At 51.2% G+C, this 26993-nt stretch overlaps 1 protein-coding gene and 1 long non-coding RNA gene across 2 annotated transcripts; one reads left to right on the top strand and one right to left on the bottom strand.

Moving 5' to 3' along the window:
- Nucleotides 1–923: 923 nt before the first annotated feature.
- Nucleotides 924–26416, bottom strand: LOC120324184. The gene is made up of 3 exons (XR_005565287.1): nucleotides 26274–26416; nucleotides 8540–15013; nucleotides 924–6429 (listed from the first exon to the last, which is right to left on the bottom strand). It is a non-coding gene; the product is annotated as an uncharacterized LOC120324184 (long non-coding RNA).
- Nucleotides 4237–7829, top strand: AEN (apoptosis enhancing nuclease). Its single transcript, XM_027711977.2, has 4 exons — nucleotides 4237–5102; nucleotides 5569–6248; nucleotides 6534–6734; nucleotides 7111–7829. Exons 1-4 carry the CDS (start codon nucleotides 5051–5053, stop codon nucleotides 7312–7314), a joined length of 1137 nt encoding a protein of 378 aa, XP_027567778.2. The 5' UTR covers nucleotides 4237–5050; the 3' UTR covers nucleotides 7315–7829.
- Nucleotides 26417–26993: the final 577 nt, after the last annotated feature.

Here is a 26993-nt window from a genome sequence, read left to right as displayed (position 1 = left end):
GCTGACAAATAACGAACAGATCTCCCAGAGCCAGGAGGAATTTTTCTGACAAATTGTTTATTGGGGAAAGTTATGCAGTTTCAGCTTGAGTTCCACTAATAGCTTTGGCCAGGTCTGGAAAATTAAAAAAAAAAAAAAGCCAATCAGGATTTTTGTAAATGCAGTTTTGACATCTTGCATTTTCAAAAGCTGTTTCCTTTCAAAACGTATTAAAATGATATAATTAGACCAAAATACAGGCCACACACCTAATGACATAATGTTTCTAACAAAATAGTTTCTGATGAAATGAAACTATTTATCAGCTTTGCTGATATTTATCAGATTTTTGCCGGTCCAAGCCCAGCAGTGACATGATAGTAGTGTGCCTGTTGAATTTACTGCTCCTGCTGTCTCCTCTCCAGCACCTGCCTCCTATGGACACCCAAGGAGAAACAGTGGGAGGTGACATGGTGGATGTTCTGGGCTTTGGCCACCGGTACCACCTGCAAATGCCACTGCTGGTACACTGGCTCTTGGACAGACAGGAGGATCTGGGGAGGCTGAAGCAAAGCCCCCAGGATTTGGAACTCCCTCCAGCCTCCTGCTGGGGTGGAATCAGCAGAGCTCGAGGGCAGCCCTCGCAGGGGAGGGAGTCTCAGGGGGGTGCACAGCAGGTCTCTCGTTTGTGACGAAAGGCTGAGATGAGGCAGGCAAGGGGGTTTCAGACTAATCCCTCTTATTCTGTTATGCTGAGGGAGGACACTTTGCACAGTCCCCAGCAGCAGCACCCAGAGCAGGAAACCACGGGAGACCACTCTGTTGCAGAGCATGGCAGGGAGAGGACACACCCCCCCCACACATTGCTCCCAATATAGATCCCATTAACCATCGCAATTAACACGAGCCAGGCCCTCTCTCCTCTTTGTCGCCCCAGCCAGAGCTGTACATAAAAATAACTGTTTATTACACAGCAGGCAGAGCCCGGCTTATCACTGCAGACAGGAAACTGCCGTGCAGAAACCGCACGTTTCACTTTTAATAAGTTTGGCAGTAAAACATCTCGTCAAACGAGGCCACGACAGGGCAATAATGAAGATTCCATGTGGCCTGTAATTGCTCACTGCTCTCCTGGGGGTGAGCCAGAAAGCGTGGAGCGAGGTGGGAGACGTATGGCAGCGTCATCTGCCCTCACCTCCTGCTCAGGGAGCATCCCTCCTTATCCCTGGCAGCATCCCTGGACCACTGGCACCCTCCAGGACATGGCTGAGGAGGAGGTCTGTCCCATGGAGTGCTGGAGGAGGTGTCAGAGAAATAGGGTGGCTCTTGGTGCTCCAAGGGAAAGGAAAAGGAGTCCTTTCCAAGCAGGACTTTCCAGCACTGAGTAGTCTTCAAGGCTGAGCGGGTGCTCTTGCACACCATCCATCCCCACCCTTATCCAAGAGGGATGCAGTCCCCTGGAGGTTTTGCGCAACTGGTCTCACAGGGGGGGAACTGAGGATGGGGAACTCAGCATGGCAATGGAGGGGTCCCACAGAGATCCCTCTGCTGAACCTCTGCTATGGAGCTATCCTGCCAAAGGCCAGGAAGTGACACTGTGCCTGTCCGTTCTGACACCCTCGTGCTGGTGGTCTCAGGCCACCAGCTGGTGACACTTCAGCCAGGTGGCACCGGCTGCCAGAGATGGTCCCTTGCATCGAAGGGTGGTGGTGGTGTTTCCAGGTGCTCCCTTCATGATGAGTCTTTCTTTCCCTAAAGGAAACCAGGTCCAGCAAGGGATCGGTCAGTGCCCCAATCTATTTCTGTAGCTTCTCAGCTTCTGTTTGATCCTTTGGATGCTGGTGGACACAAACCAGCCTGCCACAAGCCTATTCAGAGTGATGGGAGCAGCTCGGGGCACCCTGGCGGGGTACTCCAACCACAGATGGGTGATAGGGATGCACCATGCAGCCTGCAAAGCCCAGGATGATGAAGCAGTCTCTCATCACCTGTGGAGGCAAAGCTGGGTCCTTGCTGCCTTCTCTGAGTTAATCTCTGCCTGAGCTGCCCATTCCCACCAGCCATTCCCCCTTGGCAGGGAGGGAACAGAGAGGTCCAGGAGGACGTGGTGCAACCAACACTGTTAAGATGAGCTCTGGCATCGAGGTAATAGGAGACAAAATGATGCATGTCGAGGCTGGCACTAGGAAATGAGGCAGTTTAGAGTCACAGCAGGAACGTGCTGGTGCTGGCAGGGACCGCTGGCAGGCTCCCGGGCGGGCAGGAGGCTTTGTTCGCCTGCAGCACTGCTCTTGGGGAGTTTACCTGGAATTACTGATCCGCATTCATAAACATGATCACATTAATTGGCTGCCGAGGCTGCAGTCGCCGTCTCCTCTCAGCACTGGGACTTCATCTCCCTTCCCATCCCAAATGTCAGGATGTGTCTGTTCTTCCATCCACTCGGCACCATGGCCGAGAACAGAGAAGCAGTTGGAGAAAGGAAAGAGGCAGAGGATGGGCGAGTCCATGAGCCTGGAGCCAGTGACAGACACCCACTGCCACCACCTCCGTGCTGCAAAGCAGCGCCTTGAAAATAAACAGCAGACACCTTCTGGAGGGGTCTGGGAGCTCTGCAGGAATCCCTGTAACCCTGGGCAGTGATGACTTGGGAACAGGCACCTGGGCTAGAGACCAGCTTTTATGGCAGGAGCAATGACTGGTGGGCAGGAGAGGGACCAGCTCCCAGCTGAGGACAGAGACACTCAGGCTTCTCAGCCTGAGACCAGGCTGGTGCTTGTCTCACTTGGAGCGGGGCCAATCACTTCTAGTAAATTATTCATCCGACAAATTTAGCCTGTTATTCTAGTCGTGCTCTACCCAGAGTTTTACAGATTTCATTATTATTTCAAATTGTGCAAACACCGCAGAAACCTCTCTGGGGCTCTGGCACGCTCTGCCTTCATCTCAGCTCATCTGCCACACCTGGAACAGGATTTTTACCATCTAGTGCCAAACCCTCCATCCCCAGCATGGCCACAGGACCTCGTGGAGGTGAGTGGCATCCCCGTTCAGCATCAGGCTTCTGCTGAGGGGAGAACTATCTACTGTGTGAGAACCATCTACTGATGACCCGGGGTCAGTGGGATCACAGGAGACCACGGCACACCAATGGACCCATACAAACATATTCTGACTTTTTTTCACCTCCATCCTTGTATCTGGGGCAGGGGAGAAAAATGACAGCACTGTTCAGCACTGTTCCCTTGTATTCTGCACTATCTTGTTTCCTAAGCCTGGTCACCTTGGGAAAGCAGGAAGAGATTTTCCCTTCCTCCTGACATGCCATAATTTCTCCTGTTGAGGTTTCTTTGTAGTCATGAGGGTACAGCAAAAACTTTGCACTGCCAAAGAGAATCACATGCCTCTTGCAACATATACAGCCTGGGAAAGGAAGGGAGATGGATGGGTTTTCTTGTGAACAAGCTAAGAGCTATCAGACCCATGAGTGGAGCAGCAATGTGTCTGGGGAGAAGCTGTCAACCAGGAATGGTCGAGGCACTTTAACCTTTCATCTCAACAGAGTGTGAAGGAGAAGAGCAGCCAGTGACACCACCTCCTTGTCTACCCAGAGCCGGTGGAGAAATGCCACCAGCATTGCAAGCCCATTTCCCCCACATCAGGGCTCATCACTCATGTGATGATGATCAGCTCACACTCACTTATGGGGAGAAAAACTGGGCAAAGAGGCCCAGGAATACCAAATGAACTATCCCCGAGGGCTGTTAATGCACAGTTTCACCAAAACCACCAGAAATAGCATAAATTTCTACATAGAGACCTGCCAGGGCTCCCTAGCAAGGTATTATGGGACACTTGAATGACTCTTATTAAAGGGGGATTAACTAGCTGAACAGCAGGGACGGAAGTAAGAGATGCAAAACACAGAGCAACAGATTTAAGGAAGAGGTTTACTGGCCAAAAGAAAAACATAAAAGAAATACGAAAAAATAAATCAGAGTGCTCTAAATCTTTTCTTTCTGACCAGGCTGAAGAAGCTCATGGGTGGTAAAAAAGGGGAACGACGGAGCATGGAAACACTTGTCCTGCATCCCTGTGAGCCCCATTTGTGGCAGGGAGAGGGAATGCTCAGAGCGGAGCCCAGTGGGACAAGGATGGACGTGGTGCCTGGTTCCCTCTGGAAGACTAGTGATTTTGTTGTTGTATGGCTCATCCCACCACAACAAGTCACAGTCTGCCTTAGGGCGCACGGCCTATGCAGCGACACCAAAGGCGTGGGGACAAGCTGGTGACTGGGGCTGCCTGTGGCCTTTCTCCACTTCTGACCACCTCGGACGTTGCTTTTGTGAGCCTTGAGAGTGAAGCAACGAGAGGCGGGTCTGAAACCCCACCTTCAACCATGCCCTGCCCAGAGCTGCTTCCCCCCCCCGCCACCCTGGGGAGCACAGCCTGGAGGATGCAAACCCTGCAGGAGCTGCTGCGCCTCAGCCCACCCCACCGTCTGAAGGAGGGATGCCCACAGGGCCAGCACTGCACCGCAGGAAACACACAGGAAAACTACAGTTTCTGTGCCAGGCTGCACTCCCGGGCACGGAGCCGTATGCCCCAAAATAAAAAGCAGCCCTCCAAAACACAAGAGGCAAGCTGAATCGCTATAGTTGACCTCCTAAAACAACAACTTCGTGGCAAAGCAATGAATTTACTTTTTGAGTACTTTCGTTTCTCGTGCACATATCTTTATGTCGCAACTTTGATTCTGACAACACTCTGTTGACCAATTATGCACAAACACGCAAAATATGCATAAAATTTTATCCCACCCCCAAAACCCAACACCTCGAAGGTGCCCTCCCCACCAGGTGAGAGTCCTGAAGCCCTGAGCGTCTGGTTCTGGGATATAAACCCCAGATATGTCCTCAGACACTCCCAATTCCCCCCTCGCGCTATAACCGGGGCCCCAGAAGCCCCGCCCACCGCTCAGCCCTGCCGGGCCCCGCCCCCGCATGCAAATCACCCGCCATTCAGCCAATAGGGGGACAGGGGGCGTGACCACGGCGGGACTTGCCCGGGCATGTGTGAGCGGCGGCTTCCGGGCGGGACACGTGGGGAGCGCGGCGGGACCGGTCAGGAGTGGGGGACAGGGGGCCTTGGGGTGGGGGAGCAGGGGCAGGGGCAGGGGGGCAGGTACGGGCCTGGGAATGGGTGATGGGGCGGGCAGGGCACTGGGGCCCGGAGCGAGGCAGAGAGAGCCCGGGTAATGGGCGGACAGGGCTCTGGGGAGCACGTAATGGGGTGGGCAGGGGGGGTAGTGGGGTGGGCAGGGGGGCTGCGGATCGGCGAGAGAGTTGGCAAGACCATGGGACCGGGAAAGAGGCGGTTTGGGACCGGGCAATAAGCGGCAAAGGGGTGGGGACAGGGTGTGACAGTGTGTCCGTGTGCACCTCCTCCCCACCGCCCCCCCCCTCCCTGTCCCATAACTCCTGTCTGTGCCTGCGGGATGAGGGGGGGTTCCTACGGGCTATGCGCGTCGTTTTTGACTGGGGAGCACGGGGGCTGCGCGGCACTCATGCCCCCCTGTGCACACTCCAGCAGGAATGCCACCTGGCAAAGGGCAGATGACCCCGCTGCTGCCCGCCCCGACGGTCTCTGCGCCCACCCTGCAGGGCACCCATGACCCCTCGGCGGTGGGCTGCCCTCAGGCCCCGAAGGGTCCCAGCTCGCCGCAGAGCCGCAGCAAGAAGAAGAGCCGTAAGCACCAGCGGTTCCTGGAGCGCCGGGCGCTGCTGGAGCAGAAGGGGCTGCTGAGCCCCCGCGAGCACAGGAGCACTCAGACCCCCGTGGCGGGGCCAGAGGCACACGCCACCCTCACCAAGGCAAATGGCACCACGACACAGCGCTCTGGCAAGGTCCCCAAGCCCAAACGGGTCATCTCTGCATCCCTGTCCCCATCTGCCTCTCCGGACAGTATAGCCAGGCACCACTCTGTGCTGCTGTCCCAGGGGAACGACAGCTCCAAGAAGGTGAGAATGTCCTCACTGGTCCTGCGCCCGGGCAAGTACGTGGCCATTGACTGTGAGATGGTGGGCACCGGCCCTCAGGGCAGGCTGAGTGAGCTGGCACGGTGCTCCGTGGTGAACTACGAGGGGGATGTCATCTATGACAAGTACATTCAGCCCGAGCTCCCCATCGTGGACTTCCGGACACGCTGGAGTGGCATCACCAAGCACCACATGAAGAGAGCGATTCCCTTCAAGGCTGCCCAGGCAGAGGTGAGGGGAAAAAGAGAAATTAAAAAAAAAAACCAAAACAGTATGTTATTTGCCAAACACAAATTGGGGTTTTTGGTGGCCCATGCTGAACTGCTCTGAGGCAGAGACACAACCACAGGATAGGAAGCCTCTGAAGCTGTGCAGTGGGTTGTTTTGGTGGCTGTTGCTCCCTTCTGGGAACCTAAAAACTGGAAGTCAAGGAGCTTAATTTAATAAAAAATGGTTTATTTTATGCTTAATTGGTGTTTCTTTTGCTGCTTGTCTTACCCTTTCTGACTCTTCCAGATCCTGAAGATCTTGAAAGACAAGATTGTGGTAGGACACGCCATCCACAATGACTTCCAAGCCCTGAAGTACTTCCACCCAAAAGACAGGACTCGAGACACCAGCCAGATCCCTGTGCTGAAGCAGAGGGCAGGGCTGCCTGTCAGGGCCAACGTCTCACTCAAGAACTTAGCCAGGCACCTGCTCCATAAAAGGATCCAGGTAAGCACCAGGAACCTTGAAGGGGAAGCAGTTCCTGGGTTAGCTACAAACCTGTGTGGTCAGCCTGGCCCTCCCACCTCCATGGGTGCTTTTTGTGAGATGGAGATGGCACTTGTTCACCCTGTGCCTCTGGCTATAAATAAGCTGGGAGAGCCCAGGGCCTCCCAAGCTGACCATTAAGCATCTCAGTAAAACGTGGACAGGACCTGTGCCCTCCAGAAAGTGTTGAAGAGATACCTGTACCTCCTTGGTTGCATCAAACCTTTACTGTCTCCAAAACCACAGCATTTGTGTACTTCTGAGCAAGCAGACAACATGACCTGTGGGATTTTTGCTGTGCCTTTTGTCTAACTGAGGCTTTTCCCCCTTTGCTCAGGTTGGCCATAGAGGACACTCGTCGGTGGAAGATGCTCAGACAGCCATGGAGCTGTACAGACTGGTGGAGGTGCAGTGGGAGAAGGAGCTAGCCTATAGCCTGCCCCCCCGGCCCCCCAGCCCCGTCACAGACCCCACTGCAGACAGCAGCCAGTACTTGGATGACCAGTACTGGCCCACAGACCTGATGGCAAGTGGCCTGTGATGGGGGACAGCGTCTCCTCCGTGTGTTTTGGGCCATCCTGGTGCCTTCAGCTCTGGAAGGTGGAAGTGACCGCTGACCTCCTTCCCCAGGGCTTGTACTCCATGGGCTCTGCCCAGTACCCAGCCCTGCACAGGGATGGAGACATGGTGACACCTGGACACCAGCAGTCTCCCAAAAATGCTGTCTGCAGCCCCTAGTTTGTGCACAGAAATGAGGGCTGTGGCTGCGCTGTGTTCATCTGTCACTTTGGGATGAGTAGGGTCCTGGCGTCAGCCTGGAGGAGCCCCCATGGGCATGTGTGGTGGGGGCTACCAGCACATCCTCCGTGCCTTCCATGGGATTGTCCCCTTCCCAGATGGAAGTGGCAGGTTTTCCTGTGGAAGGACTGAGGTGTTTTGCTGATGCCCAAAGGTGCAAACCATCCAGGGCCAGTAAACGATCACCTTCCTCCTTTTTTTCATAGACTTGTAAAATATGCTGAGTTGGAAGGGATATGTCAGGATCATAGAGTCCAACTCCTGGCCCTGCACAGGACACCCCAAGAGTCCTGCCAAGTGCCTGAGAGTGTTGTCCAAACACTTCTTGAACTCAGACAGGCTTGGTGCTATGACCACTTCCATGGGGAGCCTGTTCCAGTGCTCAGCCATCTGGGTGAAAAACCTTTTCCTGATATCCAGCCTAAACCTCCCCTGACTCAGCTTCATGCCATTTCCTTGCGTCCTGTCACTGGTCACAAGAGAAGAGGTTGGTGCCTGCCCCTTAGCTTCCCCTCATGAGGATGTTGAAGATTGCAATGAGGTCTCCCCTCAGTCACCTCTAGGCTGAACAAACTAAGTGACCTCAGCCACTCCTCATAAGGCTTCCCTTCCAGTCTCTTCACCATCCTCATGGCCCTCCTTTGGACGCTCTCTAGCAGCTTAAAGTCTTTTTTAATGTTGTGGTGCCCAAAATTGCCCACAATACTCAAGGTGAGGTCACACCGGTGTAAAGCAGAGCAGGACAGTCCCCTTACTTAGTATTCCTTCAAGTCCTGTGCCTCGATCGTTAATGAACATGTTGAAGAGAACTGGGCCAAGGATGGAGCCCTGTGTAACCCCACTAGCAACAGGTTGCCAGTCTGATGTCACGCTGTTCACTCTTTGTGCCCGACCTGTGAACCAGTTGCTGACCCATCATGTGACATGGTTATCCAGCTGTGTGCTGGATGTTTTATCCAGAAGGATACTGTGAGAGACTGTCCCAAAAACATTGCTGAATTCAAAAAAGATAACATCTACCGGCATACATTGATCAATCAGGTGGGTTACCCTGTTGTAGAAGGAAATCAGGTTTGATGAGCAGGACTTTCCTCTCATGAAGCCATGCTGGCTGTGATTGATGACTGTGTTGTCCTCCAGGTGTTTTTCAATACCTCCCAGAATAATCTTTGTGATTTTACTGGGCACTGAAGTGAGACTGACAGGCCTGTAGCTTCCAGGGTCCACCTTCTTGCCCTTCTTGAAAACTGAGACAACATTCGCTGGCTTCCAGTCAGCTTGGACCTCTCCAGATTCCCAAGACTGCTCAAAAATCATTGGGAGAGGCTTTGTGATGACATCAGTTAGCTCTTGAAGGATTCTTGGATGAATCCCACCACACCCCATAGATTTGTAGGGATCCAGCTGCACAATGAAGCCTGAGAAAAAAGTCTGGATCTGATCAATGTCCAGTGTGGACAAGAGCATAGAATGCACTTAATTTTAAATAAATTATTGACATAATTGTCCAGTTCTGAATTAAAAACTGTTTTTGCTAAACCCTTGTGTACATTCTGCATGATTTGATCTGGCAGTTCTACAGGTGCAAGAGGGTGGGGTGAGATTGGCCTGAGTACCATGTCATGCTCCAGGGCTTAAAACCCACCTGCAACTGGAAAAGGTGCTTCGAATGGCCTGACAGTGGATGGAGTAAGTAGTTCCTTGGGGTACAGGCTTGTCGTCTTTGGAGGAGCAGGGAATGGGCTCAGCTGGAGCCCTGCAATCCAGCACTTCATCTGCTTGGAGAAAGCTCAGTGCAAGAGGGCATCCTGCTCCGTCACTGTCCAGCAGCAGGGCTGTCCCAGCTCAGGGAGCTCCCTGTGTTAAGGAGAGGCACTGTTGCAATTTGCTCACCTCACAGGTCAGTGTTCCTTCCCCCAGCATCTATGAGTGAGAGCTGTGCAGGCATGGGTGAGCTGTGGCATGGGCTGCTGTGATGGTGTGGGGACAGGGTGATGCTCACCTGCAGTGACTCTGCCTGTAGGTGACATATATGTGGCTGCAGAGATGTGTCCCAGCTGGGTGTGGGAGCACCAGAGAGGGTTTTGGGGCTGGACATGGAATTGTGTGCTTCCCCAGGGAACTGAACAGCCATGGTTATAGAAAATTAATAGTTTTTTGCCATGTGCCTCAAGGTCAGCCCTTAACAACCCTTTAGCCCAGTCCCACTGCCTGGGCTGCGAGACAGGAGGTGGCAGAGGGAGCTGGAGAGCTGCCAGCACCCTGGGGACTTTGGGGAACCTGGTGCAGCACACTGGGATACAGCAGCCAGCACTGGAATGGAGCTCACAACTCCCTCGGCCAGGCTAGACAATCCCAGGCTTTTCCCAGCAAGCTGTGGGAGGTAAGGAGAGCTCAGCCCCAGCCTTGGGAAGTGGCCAAGGCAGCCGGGTGACGCAGGCACACCTGACGCACACATCAGTGCCATTACCAGGCACATCTTGCACTTCCCTTCTTAACTCCTCCTTGCCTGGTAGAGGAAGCCAGGAACAGCTCAGAAATGCTTTGAAACGTGTCTGACACATCAAAAAAAAATCTTGGTCCTCACAATGGCCCAAACACAACCATCCTTCAACAGATAGAGTAACCTGGGCTCTGCTGTGAGCTCATGGTCTGGGCACTCTCCACTAGACCTGGTAGGAAACACAGCCTCACAGTAGGACTTTGAATTCTGCTTGTTTCATTTTCTCCCAGGTGTGTTCCTGGTGCAGCAAGCTGTAAAACAGGGCCAGCACCACCCCCTGTGCCAGCCTTGGGGTGCAGCTCAGCTGAGCCCCAGCAGAATGCCACGCAATGTCAGCAGGACCTGGCAAGGTATGGCAGGGACTGAACCCCACGGGGCACAAAGAGGGGTGCAGGAGGAGCACAGCTGGGGCAGGTTTTTCTGTTTCCTCCTCTCCCAGTGGGGCAGGAGGGAAGTGAGTGTGTAGGAAAGGTGAAAGCTCAGTGGGCCTGCACGTATTGATCAGATGATGGGGGCATTCTAAAGGCAATGCAGCAGCACTGTCTTCTGCTCCTGGAAAAGCAGACCCAGAGGAAAGACACAGCAGAGGGATGCTTTGCTTATGGCCATATAACCTGGCCCATGTAACTGCATCCCCTTGGGGGGCACTCGAGTTCATGGGGCACCCCACAGCTCCAAACTTGTTTATCCACCTGAGTGGAGGAACTTGTTGCCTCCCCAGCCCCCTGCACAGCACAGCCCTGGGGTTGCACAGTAGCACAAAGCACTGAGAGCTTGTCCCCACTGACGCCTCATTTATTTAACTCTCCTACTGGAATTCCCTCCCTGCTTTGGGAGCAAATTTGGGGGCAGCAAAGCAGGCAAAGGCCAGCTGCTCTTTGGTGCTGACACACCCTGCAAGCTTTGCCACAATCTCCGGTACTCAGGGAGGGTGAGAAACAAATTTGGGTGTTAATCCCTATTTGCATCAGGTGTGAGGGGCTTGGAAAACCCCAACACTGTGCTGCAGCCCCCCAGCCCCCCCAAAAACTGCTGCTGAGCAAACCCCACATGGATGATTAGGGGTGGTGGCAATCTGCTCCCTGACAACGATGTTTGCTCTGAATAATCTAAATGGTGACATTGGGCCCATTTTCACCCTCTGAGAGCTAATCAGGATTTTCACAGGTGTTTGTGAATATTCACCAACATGCCAACTCGGAGTTGCCATGGCTGAACACGCTTGGGCTCATCACACACTCTGGCTCATCCCACAAGCGGCCCACTGGTGCTCATGTCGGGAGGCTGAGCATCTTTAGGCGGATGAAGGAGAGCTGGGCTGTCTCACAATTTATGCTTAATTTTGCGGTAATTGAAGAATCTGCAGAAAACTCAGCCATTATCTCAACAACTCTGAACAATGATTAACCCAAACCCACGAATCCAGCACGGGGCTTTTTTATCAGAGGGAAAACATTGTCAAATGAGTTTTTTTCCAGCCAGCTGCGAGTGCAGGTAACCGATAAGCCCGTCATTGGAGTGGGACTGAGCCAATGGGAGCTGATGGCGACGGCTTTTGCTTCTGTCTAGCAACAGCTTCTCCTTGAGCAGCAGACACAATCCAATTCTTTCTGTTGCTTTCATTGAGCTTCCCTCCTACTACATGGGGGTTTTCATGGGGGACAGTCAGAAACTGAGTTTCATGTGGATTGCCCACATTTTTCTGCATGTTTTGGTGTCTATTCCTGTCCTGCGTGGTGAAAGCTTTGCAGCTGTAAGAGGCTCCATCCTGCTCATATCCTGGGCTCTGCTCACACCCTGTCTTGTCCATGCACCACAGCTCTGTCGGGTGGATGTTGGACACCCATAGGGTACTTGGAATAGCACCATAGCAGAACAGCAGCTGTACTGGGGATCTGTCTGATCAGAGGTCAGGCATCACCAATGCCTGACCATGGTCCAGCACCTCTCCCATCTGCTGGGGGCTGTTTGTATGGGGACCGCAGCTGGGAGCAGCATCCCCTGATCAAACACCTGGTAAGCTTTGCTGCTGGCTCTGCTTATCATGGTACATGTGGTTGAAATGTCACGTAAACTCCAAATCACAGCACCATAGAATATCCCGAGTTGGAGGGAACCCACTAACACCTGGTTACACAGGATATCCCTAAAAATCACAACATGAGTGTCTTGGGGTGGAGCAGTACCTAATAACAGCCTGGAGCAAGCCCCCAGCCTGAGACTATCTGTCCCCCCACTGTGGGGACACAGAGGGACAATTCACCCTTTTTGCAGTCAGAAACACGAGGCTTCACTCGGGCATTCACTAGAGACCAGAGCAGAGGGAGGACCCGGCCCCCTTGTATCCTCGCCCCATCACTACCCCCACCCACCATCACCCCTCTCTACCCTCTGAGCGTAAATTAGAAGGGAGAAAACTCTCAGACAACTATAAATTAAAATCCTAGGAGTTTTAATAAGCTGCTTGGCCGGAAGAAGCAGATAGGTGTGATGTGGAAATGAATAGGCACATCTGGCAGCCGCTTAGCACCTGGGCTGCAGGAGGGGTGTGCGTGATGTGTGCGTGTGCAAACCCCAGCACAGCCTCCCGGATTGGCTGCAAAACTCCTTCCCGACCAACGCCGGGGAACGGGGTGGCCTAGCAACAGTCTTTTCCTAATGAAAAACAAGCCACTTAACTAACCATCGTGACTGTGTGCATATGAGAGGAAAAGGCACAATTCCCGGCAGCTCCATCCTCCTTAGGGAGCTGGCCACAAAGGGGGCTGCAAAGGGTGAGCTGGACAGGTGGGGCAGCCTGACCCAAGTACCCCTGTACCTCTCAGTCCCTGCTCCATGGATGCTTTGGGTGCGTGGGTAGGGTTTGCTGTAGGCAAAACACAAAGAAGCTCCCAGGGATAAACCGGGGGGGGGGCTGGGGGCTGGGTGTCAATAGGTCATGGGGGCCATGAACTCCTGAAGGTGGCATCTTTTAGATCAGGAGTGCTTCAGGACAGCCTTCTCCTGGCAAGGTGTTCAATTCCCAGTATGGCAACATGGGGAGAGGACCCAGCCCAGCACACCAGCACTGGAAGCAGCAGTAGTTTGGTGTGGTGTTTCCTTCATCCCCAGTTGCTGCATCAGCTCAGGGAGCTTTAAGCTCTGCACCAAACCTGTGGTCTTTCAGCCTGCTTTCCCCCTATCAGCTCACCTTGGGGGTGATGGGGAGATGTTAGAGCATCTGTGGTGTTCCTTTTAATTTTCCATTCAAAAGGAGGCTTCATCTCAGCTGAAAGCACAGCCTGTGCTTCCAGCTCAGACCTGCCCCACGACAGAGCTGCCTCCATCACTCCGCTCCTGCACACCTGGGGCCCCTCACAAAGAATTAGAAATAACCCTTTATTATTCACTTTTTTCACAAACAAGAAAACATAAGGCAGAGCAGCAAGTGTGGTATGCTCCAGGCCAATGTCCCTGCCACAATGGGTGGAGTCGGGCAAAGGCTCTTCTATGGGGGGACCTGATGGAGAAAATTAGAAATTAACTGGAGTAGAGGGAAGGCACAAAACGTGACTCCTCAGTCCTGACTGGAAACCCCCCCATCCCGATTTTCACTCCATTTCTGCCCATTTCAGGTTTGTGCCGTCCGGGCTGTTCACTAGATGGTGCCCTCGGGCTGCTGGTTCCTGAATTATCCCCTCGCAGGCTGGGATGGGATAGGGCCCGGCTCTGCCCCGAGTTGCCAGGATGTATTTTCGGCAGCTCACAAGCACAAAAGTGGTGTGAAGGCCACTTACATTGCTCAGTGTTTTGGCATCTTTGGTGTCTGGTAATGCACTGCAAGCAATGGTTGCTCTCCCATATCCCAGGTCTACTTGAAACCATTAGTATTTACAGCCCTAAAACAGGAGGAGAAGATGGACAAAGAGGCAATTCCGTGGCAAATGCATTTGAACAAAATAGCAGCTAACCATCCACACCTGTCACCAAAAAACATGTACAGCTGAAGTTTTGCAGCACCATGATGGGGGAAAGAGGAGGAAGACAGGATAACACCCATTAGTGTTACTTGGAAGATAGCAATTAATTTAGGAATGTAAAACAAGGGGCATAAAGAAACATTAGCTGTCTCTGTTGGGGAGGAGCCCTGCCATGGGCAGCAGGATGCAATGAGACAGGAATTCAGGGCATGCTGTGGTCCTGTGAATACAGGACCACCCATAGATCCAGGGCAGGAGCAGCCAGAGAGGCTGCAGGGCAACACTGGGATCAGTTTACCATCCTGAGACATCGCTGTTTGCATTCAGCCTTCACCTGGCCAAGATGAAGGCTTTTTCCTTTTATTGGAAACCACTTCTGACTTTATAAGTTGGGGATCTCAGCCATGAGTGGCAACTTCCAGGGGCCAAGTCATCCAAGGCCACTCTGTGGTGGCACTGTGGGACATACAGGGGTCCCCTTTAATCTTCTGGCCTCTTAAAACAGCAGAACAATGGAAAAATCAAAGGCCGGAGCTACACAGACAGGCATTTGTTGTCATTTTAAGATGCCATAATTATGCAATTTAGGGTGAAAAAGTTTCTCCAAAACTGATTTCTTGTTGTCGCTTATCTCTACCCTGCCCCAGGCAAACCCTGAGTACTCCTCATACACAGGGACTCATACCCCTCCAGGTCCTGCAGAGCCATCCAGACATCAGGGGCTGAGCAACAAAGACCGGGAACTGTGCCAAATTTTTGTTGTTATTTTTATATTATCATTTTTAGGGTTTGGTTTTTGGTTTGGATTTTTTTTTTTCTAATCCTAGGCTGATCAAGCTAGAAATAATGGGGGAGAAATTATGTTTGCCTTCAGCATCAGCAGCCTAAATGTCCTGGAGGGAGACATCTTGTCAATGAGTCTTGAGGAGCTAACGTCAGCAGGAGGCAGGAATGATCCTCTTGGCCTCTGGCATCATTGACTGCAATAACAAGAGAGGAAAATGGCACTCAGAGACCTCCTTAGCATCTCTTGTTTTGGGGATGAATGTAGAGAATGAGCACATGAACACAACTGCCTACGGAGCCTCCTTTTGATCTTCTAGGTCTCCCTTATTGGAGGGAATCTTGACTAAACAAACTCATTAAATTGGGAATTTAATCCCACGTACCTCCATGGGGGCTGCTCCCCAACAATCAAATGATGCTCCTGCCTTGGACAGATTTAGGTTCATCCTACCTCTAGGAATGGCACCTTCCTTGCCACTGGATCCCACTCTCAGAAACCTGGACCTGAGACAGATCTACCCCTTTAAGCCTGGAGACATGACAACCCACTGCCTCCAACCCTGCAAATAAACCCCCATATTTAGCACCTAAGTCCAGTGTCAGGTAAAGCTCCACATCCCTTCCATCTCCATAATTTGCCTTTGTGTAAGGTCAGGCTATCCCCTTGAGAGGGAAGTGTTTTGCAGCCCACGCTACGTTGAACAAGGATATGTTTTCCTCATTTACTTGTAGCTCAAGAGAGAAAATTTGCAGCAGGAAACCAAGTCCTGGGTGGTGGGAAACACTTGGCAGAAATGGTCTCTGTGTCCTCTCAAACCTTTGTTGGCACCAGGCAAGCACTGAGCCCCCCAGGAAGGGACAGGAGCAGTAGGTGTGGGGAGAGAGAAAGATGAAGCAGCTGAAGGGAGTTGAAGGGGAGGGATTTTTCCCCTTAGACTTGCCTCTAACCACCTCAGGCCACCACCGCCTCCCCCAAGGGACCCATTTCGCCTCCTAACAGCTCTGTTCATGGGAATTGCTGCAGTGGGGGCCCACGGGGTTATGTGAGGCTCCACCAAGTGTTCTGGGCACATACCCACTCCCTTGCCAGGAGTGGGCACAAAGTTTGAAGGCAGGGGGACTGACTGCATCCCCCAGCCCCCTGAGAGCCTTACAATGCAGGATCAAGATCAATCCTGCCTGCCTTCATCCCTCAAGGCTGGAGAACACCAGTGCCAAAGCCAAGACACTGAGTGTGTGTCCACCAATTTGGCCTGTCCCTCTGTCCCCAGGAGCAGGGCTGACCCGCTCGGCAGGTCCCGATTAACGGGACGTTTTTGAGCAAAAGCCTTATGAAACTGCCTTTCACGGGCAACACAGAGGACAGTTGTTCCCAGGGCCAAACCTCCCTTCTCCCCTGCTCCTGCTGCGGGATTCTCGGCTGCTCGGAACCCGCAGAACCCGTGGCGAAGGAGGAGAGGTGGGAAGGGGGATTTACGGCTCTGTGCGAGGCCAGCGGGAGGAGCTGTGCCGGGGCAGGGGCTTGGGGAGAGGGTGGCATCAAGGCAGGGCTGCAGCCGGCTGACGCCAGCCCCACTCTGCGGCCTGAGACCCTTCCAAGGTGCCAGCCGAGGTACAGATGTTCCCATTGTGCATCTTGGGAGCCTTCTCGGAAAACTCCAGCAGCTTCGTTCCTCAAACTGCCTTTTTAGCTCCAGCTTTTGGGTTTTTTTCTCCTTTTTTTTTTCTTTTTTTGAAGCGTATATATAAGTTTGGAAGAGAGCCTTCTCGCTGCTGCATTTCTTTGCCTCATGCCAACCCCTTCAGAGTTTTAAGAGCTCCCTCCCCCCGCTTTGTGTGTGTGTCCCCTCACCTGAATGATCGTCACCATCCCAGGGGCTGGCACTATTCGGCTCTGGTGCAAAGGAACCACTGGCAACCACAGCCTGTTTTATGCTGCAGGAGCTGGTTAGTGGGGTGAAACAGATGGGTGGAAGAGTGGGCTGTGCACCTGGGATCCTACAAACCAGTTCTGCTCTGGTGCTCCCAGGCGTTTGGTGCTTGAAGTACATGACCCCGTGACACACTGCTCCCTGACTCAGCTTTCCCACCACCAGAACAAGCAGCATTGCAGTGGGGAGAGGAGAGGTTTGCAAACCACTTTGAGATTCTAAGCTGTAGGGTTTTGTTTCCCCCCCTGCTTCCTGTGGGCAGAAGCAGCTAAGGTGGGTCAAGAAGTGAGATGTGCAAGAGAGATGTTAGATGAGCCCTCAGATGCAGCAGAGAGGCAGCTTCGAAAACTCAAGCTGAGAATGGAGCTGAAAAATGATGGAAGGATCTGGAGAAGAATCAGGCTCTTAGAACAGGATCAGGGCCAGGAATCAGAGCTGCAAGGTGCTTGCCCCTGTCTCTAGCTCCATATTTATGGTGTGCTTGGTTCCTCAAGGGAGAAGGACTGAGCAGTTCCTTGGGTTCAGTCTAGGTGTGAGGATAGAGAGATAAAACTCTGCTTTGGGCCCTGCTCTGGTCCTGCATCTCATCCTGCCCTTGCTTAGAAATCATTTGGGCCAAGCCACAGAGCACCATGGCTTCCCCGTGGCTGAAGTTCCCGATTAGCCTCCAGGTCCAAATGCAAAAGAAAGGCAAAGAGAAAGCCCTGCAGTGCTCTTAAACCCTCATCCTGGCCTGAATCCTCTCTCAAGTACAGCATCCTTAATGTTAGTGGTGGACCCAGGTGTCATTTAGTTAAGAAGTGCACCTTAGAAGAGGAGAAATTACCCAATCTCTCCTTGCCAGCATTAGCAGCTTATGGATAAGAGGGTAATAAACAAGAATCAACTTCCAAAGAGAAACAGAAAAGCAACACTACTTATAGCCAGAAAGCAACTGAAAGGGCACATTTGTAACAGGAAAGATATTTACAGGCTACTAGCAGCGAGGAAAGCCATGGCTTTTAGAGGGAGCAGGGGCAAAGGGCGTCTGTTTTTCAAAGCAATCAGGAAAGGGAATTCTGAAAAGCAAACACAGCTCTCTGAGACCTTAAAGAAAAGGCAGAAGATGGTGGAAGTCACCCTCAGAGCACAAGGACATCCAGATCAGGGACCACACCTGGAGGCATGCCAGTGGCAGGGTGACAGGCAGGGCTGGTGCCGGGAGGGAAGGCACGGCTCCCACGAGCCCTTTGCTGGCGACAGACTGCCTTGGGAAACTCCAGGCTGGGGTTTTAATCTGGTCCTGCAGATAGGCTCTCCATATCAGTTTCCTCCTCCAGGCACAGGGCCCTTGGGGCTGGTGAGCCAGCAAGTCTGCCCACTCTGATGGTGGCAAGAGGAAGAGGGTGGCTGGGGGCTGGAATCACTGTGGTGCTGATTTCATGCTATTTTGCTTCGTATGTTCTCTAAAAATCATGGACCACAACTGTGGGTAGCTCCCAGCCAGGCCACTGCAGCCAAGGCTCCATCCCCAACCCATAAGCACAACCCAGACTAGAATCTACTACCCTCCAATGTAGAAAATTGGGTCTTACAGAGACTCTTCCATAACCTGTAAGTTGCATTTAAATCACCCAAAGCTTTACCTCCACCCCTTCCAGTCCATCTTTGAGATCTCTGTGCCCACCAGGAGCTGTGGCCCATCCACACTTTGGATGGGCACCCCAGACAGAGCATGGGCACAGTGAGATGCTGAGGAGAGAGGTTTCAGAGCTTGCTGAACAGGGAGCTTGAACACCTTTTTCACCTTGCTGAACACTTAAGCAAGGCAGGGAAAGCCCCACAAGACAGCTTTGAGGTGTCAGATCTGAGAAACTGAGAAGCATCTGTAGGATTAAGAAGCCAAGCAGAAGCTTTGAGAACACCTTCAGCCCCTTCCTATGACATCTACACCCCTTTTGAAGTCTTATATCCTAAAAAAGCTAACAGTTATAAAGAAAAACAGAGAGAGAGGGAGGCATCTTCCAGCAGAGTAGTGAACATGCACATCCTACTGCTGTTCATTAAAAGTAGCTAATAATCTCATTTTTTTCCCAGCTCAGATAAAGCACTGTGTATAAGTAGATAAGAGGCTTACATACCCAGGAGGCTCAATTAATGTTGTTAGTTCACACGGCCTCAGGTACAAGACATTGCTGACCCCAAGCTGCAGCTACTAACTGTTTAAAGAATATCTTTATTTTAAGTTCTTATAATCCAAAGACTTTTATTTTTGTTTATTCCTATTACTCTCCTCATCTCCACAGCACTTCAGCACAATGTTCCCTGGCTCTACAGGTACTGCTGACTCTACATCAGCAGCCTAACAAAAATTCTCTTCCCTCCCCTATCACCTAAATCCTCACACAAAAAGAAGAGGCACCTGATGAGACTATTCTTACAGAGCCCCACTGCCAGTACGGGCAGGCTCAAGTGTGCTGGGTAGAGGCTGCTCTGCCCACCTGTAGCCTCTGTCCTACAGAAAGCAGGAGCTACCTCTAGTGTTATTTTAAGTGAACATGTGGGGCCCAAGGGTGTCTGGGAAAGGGATGGGTTGTTTTTCTTACCCTGCTGGTCAAATTTGCTCACACTGAGGTAGTTTGGGCTATTTACTCTTCTCTAGTCTTATCAGAGAAGAAGCATTTGGTGATTTTTATTTTTTTCCCCAGAAAAATTGTGAGATATGAGCTGGGAATGCATTTTCTTAGTGATATGCTGAGGTATGACTCCCAGAGAGTTTCTCTATCTTTCAGAGGTGGCTCTTAGGCTGTACCCTGTGCAAAAACCCTGTGCTGGGGCATCAACACAGCTACTTAGTGGTTTTTTTCATCACTCACTGGCTGCAGCAGCAGGATTTGGGCCTGTCTTTTTTCCAAAACAGCAAGGTGTCCTGCACTGCTGCATCCAGGAGGACAACTGTAGCAAAGAAAAACAACCCAGAGATGCCCCTGAGCTGCTGGGGCATGGTCATGGGAGAGAGCTGTGCTACAGAAGCACTGGTGATAGTATGTGTGCAGTTCTAGCTGAGAGCTAGAGATGCCTGGAGGCACATGTGGGGCACAGCTGCCATGAGCAGGATAACCATAGATCAAGGGAATAGCAAGGGTCAGGAGAGCTGAGTAGGGCTGTGTTCACGGCTGAGGTTTGCTCGGCACCTCTTCCACCTGCTCTTATGTCTCTGCATTGATGGGTGCCAGAACATCCTAAATATTTAGAGGATGAGGCAAGTGGTCTAAGTGGAGGATGCTGTGCAGATGTGGTCAGCAAGCCCAGCAGTGGTGAGCAGGGGGTTCCCCTGCCTCTGTGGGATAGGGGCACAGCTGAAGATGTCAGCAGCTGTAGCCCATCCCTCATCCCTGCTGGCATTGCCCAGAGCACTGCCTGTGCCCTGGCAATGGAACACGAATGTCTGCCTGTTTCTTCCCTCTGCTTGGACTTGGGAAGTTCCCTGACCCAACCTTCCAAGCTTTGTTTCCCTTCCGGCATCATTGGTGACCACATGTGAAGGTGACTTTCAGACACTTTCAATCCACAGCCTCATGCTCTCCCCACCAACCCAACCCACCTTGCAGCTGATCTCACCCACATGTGGGTGAACCTGGCACAAAAGTACACAGCTGCTGAAATAAACACTGTGTTTCCTCCCAAGGTGGGGTACACGCTACCCCTATGCTCCTGGACACACTGTGCTCCGGGTTTCATCCTGCATCTATAAACTGGTGGCTGTTCTTCAAGCCAGTACACACCCTTCCCCTCCTGTCTTGCTCCTCTCCACCAGCACAGCCCTCCTCTGGAACTTCACCCAGTCTCCAAAAGACAATATGGGTGAGCTCTGCTGGCTCTCATGGCAGGAAGGCTTCAACAGCATCTGCATTGAATGGACTAGAGAAGATTAAGTGCTCTCTCACTCCTGAAAAGCACATTTAATTCACTTTCACTCTCTCCTCCCTCTCCCCCAGACCTCCCTGGCATCCAGGACACAGGGACTTTTATTATACCACTGAAAATCTCAAATGGGACTGATCTTTTATTTTTTTTTTGCCTGTTCCACCCTTTAGAGAAATGTCTCCTGTGATGGGTCACCAAGCTAATGTGTCTGCTGTCACTCACAGGCAGCTCTGGCCCCACATCCTGGCAGGGGTCTCTCCCAGCCAGCATCTGCTTGGGGCTCAGAAGGCCCCAAGAGCAAGATTTAAAGCTTGACAGCGGGGAGGCCTCTGAGAAAGGATGTGTTATCAGCCAGTGACAAAAACTGTCTCTTGTCTTTCGGTCCCCTTCAGTGCTTTGGAGGAACCCGGCAGAAGCCCTGAGGTGCTGGCAGGGTGGCAACAGGATGGACAGGAGGCTGCAGATGGCTCTGGGATGGGACTAGCCTGCCCTTACCCTTCCTCCTCTATTTCTCTCTGTGTTGGGCTATCAGCTTGTTTCCTTCCAGCCCTTTGCACTGAGCACCTGTGGCAGGGCACAGCTGCTTGACGACATATTTGAAATTCCAGAAATGTCTGAAATTAATTCCATTTCCTCAGCTTGTGCTGGGGATGCTGAAGGCCACTTCGGGTTTGTCCTGCTGGAAATGAGCTTCCCTTAGCATTGCATAGGGGCCAGCCATGAAGCTGGGCTGGATTTATTCTTAGGGAGAAAAAGCAGGCTATGGCAATGTGAGGGATCATGGGTTATGCATGCGCCTTCCTCTGGCTCAGCTCAGCAGCAAGGTTGCTGTCTCCATGGGGCCAAGCTCTCCTTGGTGTAAAAGCCCAAAGGGCAGCAGGAACACAGGTGGGAATGCTTTTTTTTTTTGCCAGCAAAGAAGCAGTCATAGCTCAGCATCCCTTGACTTGCCGGGTGTGGGTGTCTGAGTTTAAATGGGAAGAGACTGGATCCCCACTGGGGCAGACAACTGCAAAATGTACTGGCTGTTAGGTACTTACAGAAACCTCTCTGGACCTGCCTCATTAAAACAAACTGGGAATCCAAAGATTTCTCCTTGGAGACGCACAAGCAGGGAAAGGTGCATCTGCCTGTTTAGTGAGCTCCCCTCCCAGAGTGGCTTCTCTTTATTTGCTGCCCTTTACCAAGAGAGTTTTGAATTAACCCTGCATCCTATGCCTGACTTTGAGGTTCAGTGCCCCTCCAGCCCTCTTGTGACAGACACAAATTCACCGATGTAAATGTGACAGCGATTCTGCACTGCTGCAATCACAGCTGCTGCAGTGTAGGAGGGCACCTGCAGAGGGAAACACTGCTGCCATTGCCTTCAGCCCTGTTTTTCATCCTTTGGGATACGCCAAGATTGTGTCCATGCAGAAGTCCATGGCAAAACTCCAGCTGTGCTTAAAGGTTTCTGGTTTCTTATTAGGAAAACTTTCTGAAGAAATGGTAATAAAAACAGTATTTCTGAAAGAAAACCAAATGCCAAGCAAGAATAGTATTTTCTCCTAAAGATGCGCCAATGATGAGAAAATCCCCAGTCAATAAATGCTAAGCTGCTAGAAATCAGGTGGGGCTGTCTCCAATTAGCCTGTTACCATGTGAATGCAGCACATCTGGATTTTCTTTTGTTGCTCTGACATTTCTTTTCCAAAAGCCATAAATGTCCAACATTGCTTTTATTTTTCCTCCAAGACAGTCCCGCCTTTCCCAGCGCTCATTCCTCTGGCAGTTGTGCTTCCCTACTGTAAGTGGGTGAGGTGCCAGCCTGTGCCTCCAGGCTCTGAAGAGACAGTTGTTTGCCCCAGGGAAGGTCTGGCAGGTGAATTTGAGCTGTATAAGAAGAGCAATAGGCTTTGAAAATCTGAACCTGCCACAGCAATGTTAACAAATCACCCTAAAGCAAGTCTTGCAGCTCTGATGGTGAGGATATCTTCTGATCTCCACTGTGTGGGAAAAGGAAAGATGTGAATAAGGCAAAGTGAAGCAAGACTTTCTGTCTCAAGATGACATCAGGCTTTGAAGATCAAAGATTCTTCCATAAAGTCCCTGCCATGGGCTTACCCAAAGGCTCCTGTAACCCCTGGATCTGCCATAGAAGTTGCAAGGGGGCCACTTTCCACCAGTCACTCAACAAGCTCTTGGGGGATGAGTCAGGCTACAAATAAGGGCAGAACAGCCTGGTATACTCACAGTTTGGATAAGGCACGGTGGGCTGTATCTTTCCTTCACTCAATAGAAATGGGGAGAAACCTGTCAGCCAATGGGTTACTAAAGTCTTTTGCCTTATCCCTTGTTCATGACTTGAGAAGAAAGCACTTCTGCAAAGTGTGTTTTTATTTGAAATGAGTTGTTGAACTCCTTCCCTCCCCAGGTGTCAGACTGTAGGACCTCTGTGGTGACAAATCTGCATTGCTTGCTCTGATGGGACACAGGTCAAATTTCTTTCTCAATCCCTCACTCCAAAAAGGCTCTCCAATATTTGCTTAAAAAAATCACTCTTTCCATGTCCATTCTGCCAGTAATTTCTCTTACTGGAATCTCTTGTAGTTCAAGTGCTGTCAAAAGAAGAAAAATTGCCCAAATAATCTTATTCCCTAGTGTTATCACACACTGGCTGCTCCATCCAGAATGTGTCCACAGTGGGGCAGTGATGGAGTCTCCATAATAATTACTATTATGGCACAACTAAAGCCTTAAAAGGGATAGTGGTTATGGGCAGGAAAACCTGCAGCTAGCAACCAGGTCCAGTTTATGCAAACACAACTTGACTCACAAAAGCCATAGCCAGAGGAAGAGTTGAGAGCTCCTTCTGACATCCCAGGGCTCTTCCTGGCTTTTACTGGGCTGGATGAGCTCTGGGGTGAGCTGTAGCCCAGGCTGAACACGGTACCAAAGCATGTACCAAAGCATGTGCCCCAGCAATGCAAGCCCCTCTGTCCTTCCCCAGGCCAGCCTGAGCTTGTGTACACACCACAGACTCCTCTCACCACTTAACCAGCTGCAGGACAACAAGGAGGGCTGAAATCCCTCAGTGTCACCACTGTTAGGAGAGCAGGAAGAGAGCCCTGAAGGATTGCTCTTCAAGTAGCATAAATGTTTTCCAAGCCTCAGCACACATGGAGAGGGTGCTTCTGTTTCCAGATCTGTCCCATCATGTCAGGGCTGGGGAAAGCAAGGGTATCCATGACTTTCCCTGGGCACAGTCCCTTGAGGCCACACCTTACCCATTCACACTGACTGTAGCAACACCCCTCCTGGCTGTTCAGAAACAAGCTGTGTGTGACTGTACTTTATAAAGACATAAACTCCAGAAATTGCTGAAGAAGAGGACCCTGAGCTTTCTTTGCGGTGTATCACACTTCTCCTGAGTAGCACCCCCTCCTTGAGATGCTGGACAACACATCCAGCAGTTGTTCTGTGATGGATCATTAGTGCAGGATATGTGCTGGTGTCCTGGCCAACCTGTTCTTCCTGCCCAAGGTCAAATAGAATCTTCTTCTGTCCCTGTTTTACTGTGGGGAGAAGCAGAGAAAATGCAGTTCTCTGAGACCAAGATTTCAAAAGAGTTTGTTCAGTTCTCATAGCAGAAATGTGACTGCCTGGTGCCTGCAGCCTGTGTCTGCAGAAGGGATGATCCTGCTGAGCTCCCTTCCCACAGAGATCCCTGTTGCTTTTATTATCATCCTTGCAGTCAGGCGCACTGACCTGGAAGAACCTTGTTCCTACCTCTTTTACACATCTCTCTACCTTCCCTTCATCTGGGGACAGAACTCTTGTCCGGAGGATCAGGGAAGACTTCTGCGCAATCATGTGCAGAAAGGTGGAGTTCTGGGAGTGGGATATTTAGATGAGTATTTGGTGGACAGATGTTTCACAGCCATTATGTGAGCAGGAAAGGAGTTGACTTTTGATATCCTAAAGCACCTACCTCTGTTTTTTTCCTGCTGCTTTGCTGCCCATCTGTCCCAGGCCAGGCAGCCAGAAGAGGGGTGCTGACATTTGTGTGTGTGTGTGTGTGTGCAGTTGTCAGAAGCTGTTGGCTGGTAACAGAGGTGTTTTTGCTGGTGACCTCTGTGAATAGGGTTAAAAAGTGATGTTGAAGGCAGCATTGCACCCAGGGCAGAGCCTTGCAGAGCCTTGTCTCCTGTGCCCCTGGGACAGGTGATTTTGGCAGAGTCTGTGGTGTTTCCCTGTGTGCTGTGTCATGCCACGTATTCCCAGTTCATGAACTAGGGGACAGCTACCCCAACTCTAAAACATACCACTGCCATCTTTCTTCCCAGACATCCTGGCTCCCTCCTCCACAGGTTACCATGGGAGCCACAAAGCTCTGCCAAAGTTCACACCTTATAAGAACTTCTGAGTGGAAAATCCGAATCTGTGCAATTTCCACGCTTTCAGTGGCAACCTCTCCATCCTTCCCCCACCCTTCCCAGTACTTTGTTATCCTATGGATCCACAGATCAGACAGTCCTCCCCCATTTTAGTGTCCATGCCCTGCAACTCTGCTCTGTGCCTGCCCCAGCACTCAATGGAGCCATTGATTGCACACCCTGGTTTGCTTTGGCCTCCAGTTCAGCTCCTCAGAAATCCTAAAAAAGAGGCATCAGCATTTCCCCAGTGTATATCTAGGAATTAAGTATTTCAGGAGGGCTACACAGTCCCAGCCCTAGAGGTGTAGCAAGACCCATAGGATTTGACTTCATCTCCTCCCTGCTCCTCCTCAGGTCTCCCCAGGGATGAAGAACAATCACTTTCTCAAAGCAGACATCACTTTCTCAATGCTGTGGGTACAGAGATCTCACAACTACTTATCTCCAGCCCAGGCCCTCCACCACTTGTTGGCCAGCTCAGGGATTGGTCTATTTTAGGGCCTTTCTGCATGTATTCTGGGACATCCCTCTGTCCCCTCCTTCTTGCCCCTGAAGTGCCCTGGACTAAAGGCATGTCCAGCTGGTTCACTGGCTGATGCTTTTGGCTTTATGCTAATGGAAAGTTTTCCTCTGCAGGGCAATTTTTTTTCCTTTGGCCAGTCACAACTAAAATCCAGTCCTCAATTTAGCAAGGACAGAGCAAAGGTCTCTGTATATGACTTGCGGGTTCTGACTGGCAGAACTTAACATCATATATGATTGTTGACTTTTCAGGTTTACAGATGTACAAGTCACACATTTTGTAGACCAGCTGGTGGGAGGTATTTTCTTTAAGCTCTTTGAGAGCCCCAGTGAAGAACAGCGAACATTTCTTATCCCCAGGCTACATACTTATTTTATCCTTAAATGTTCTTAGTAACTATTCACAGATTAACTCTCTATTTTTCTTGAGGAGTAAAGGTGAAAATAGATTATAGATAGCAAGGGCTACCAACAGAGACAGGAGAGCACGGCTGAGAGCCTTTTTTCATCACTACAGTGTGATGCAGAGAATTTAACAATCTGCGTGTTGCAAGGTGAAAATTACACAGACCCACATTTTGATGAGTTAGGTAAAGATTCACATATACATATTAGACATACATAAAAGCACATACACATGGAGAAAATGAGCTTAACTAATGGTTGTGCCTGGTACTTACATTGCTTTCTTCATGAAAGGAACTCAGCATGGTTTATCAAGCTGTATGAGAGCACTTTTCCCTCGCCGTTGAAAAATGGAGGTAGTTGTTTTGGTGTTTCATAGCAACAACTTGAAAGGGAAAAAACAGTGTCCAAGCAGAGTTGCTGGCTAGACTGGGGAGGCAGGTTTATTGGAGGCTGCTAATGCAGAGTTAGTGCCCTTCTTCCATCAGGTGCCAGGGGAACAATTTGGTGACCGCAGGCTACCAGAGACCCCATCTTCCTTGTCAGCCCAAAGGCAGCCTGTTGTGGTGTGGCTGGTCTTTCCATCAGAGCTGGCTTATGCTGACAGCTTCTTACAGAATTTGCAAAAGAGATTGACAACATATGTCCATCCTGGCAGATGTTCCTTGGACTGTCCTGTCTGCTGGCACGGTGGGCAGCCCAGTCCTTGGATGGGTGGGAAAAAGCCTGGCTTCCAGTGGGAGCAGCAGGTGAAGGTGACCTCCACACTCTCTAGAAGACCAAGAAAGTTCTTACCTTGTGGACAAACATCTCACAAATCAGTTTCAACCAGGACATACTTGGGTTCTCCGGAAATGCCTTATGGATCCATCTGCAAGCTTGAAAGGTATTCATTCCCTCTATCTACAGAGTGATGGAGTCCAGCCATCCCAGTCCTGCCCAGTACTGCACTGTACTTTGTTCTTAAACAATCAGCAACCCACCCCCCACCAAAT

The sequence above is a fragment of the Pipra filicauda genome, unplaced genomic scaffold, assembly GCF_003945595.2.
Source record: "Pipra filicauda isolate LSUMZ 115617 unplaced genomic scaffold, ASM394559v2 scaffold44_size3831614_pilon, whole genome shotgun sequence".
Lineage (NCBI taxonomy): Eukaryota > Metazoa > Chordata > Aves > Passeriformes > Pipridae > Pipra > Pipra filicauda.
The sequence above is the reverse complement of the archived record's forward strand: the minus strand, read 5'-3'. Positions and strand labels throughout refer to the sequence as shown.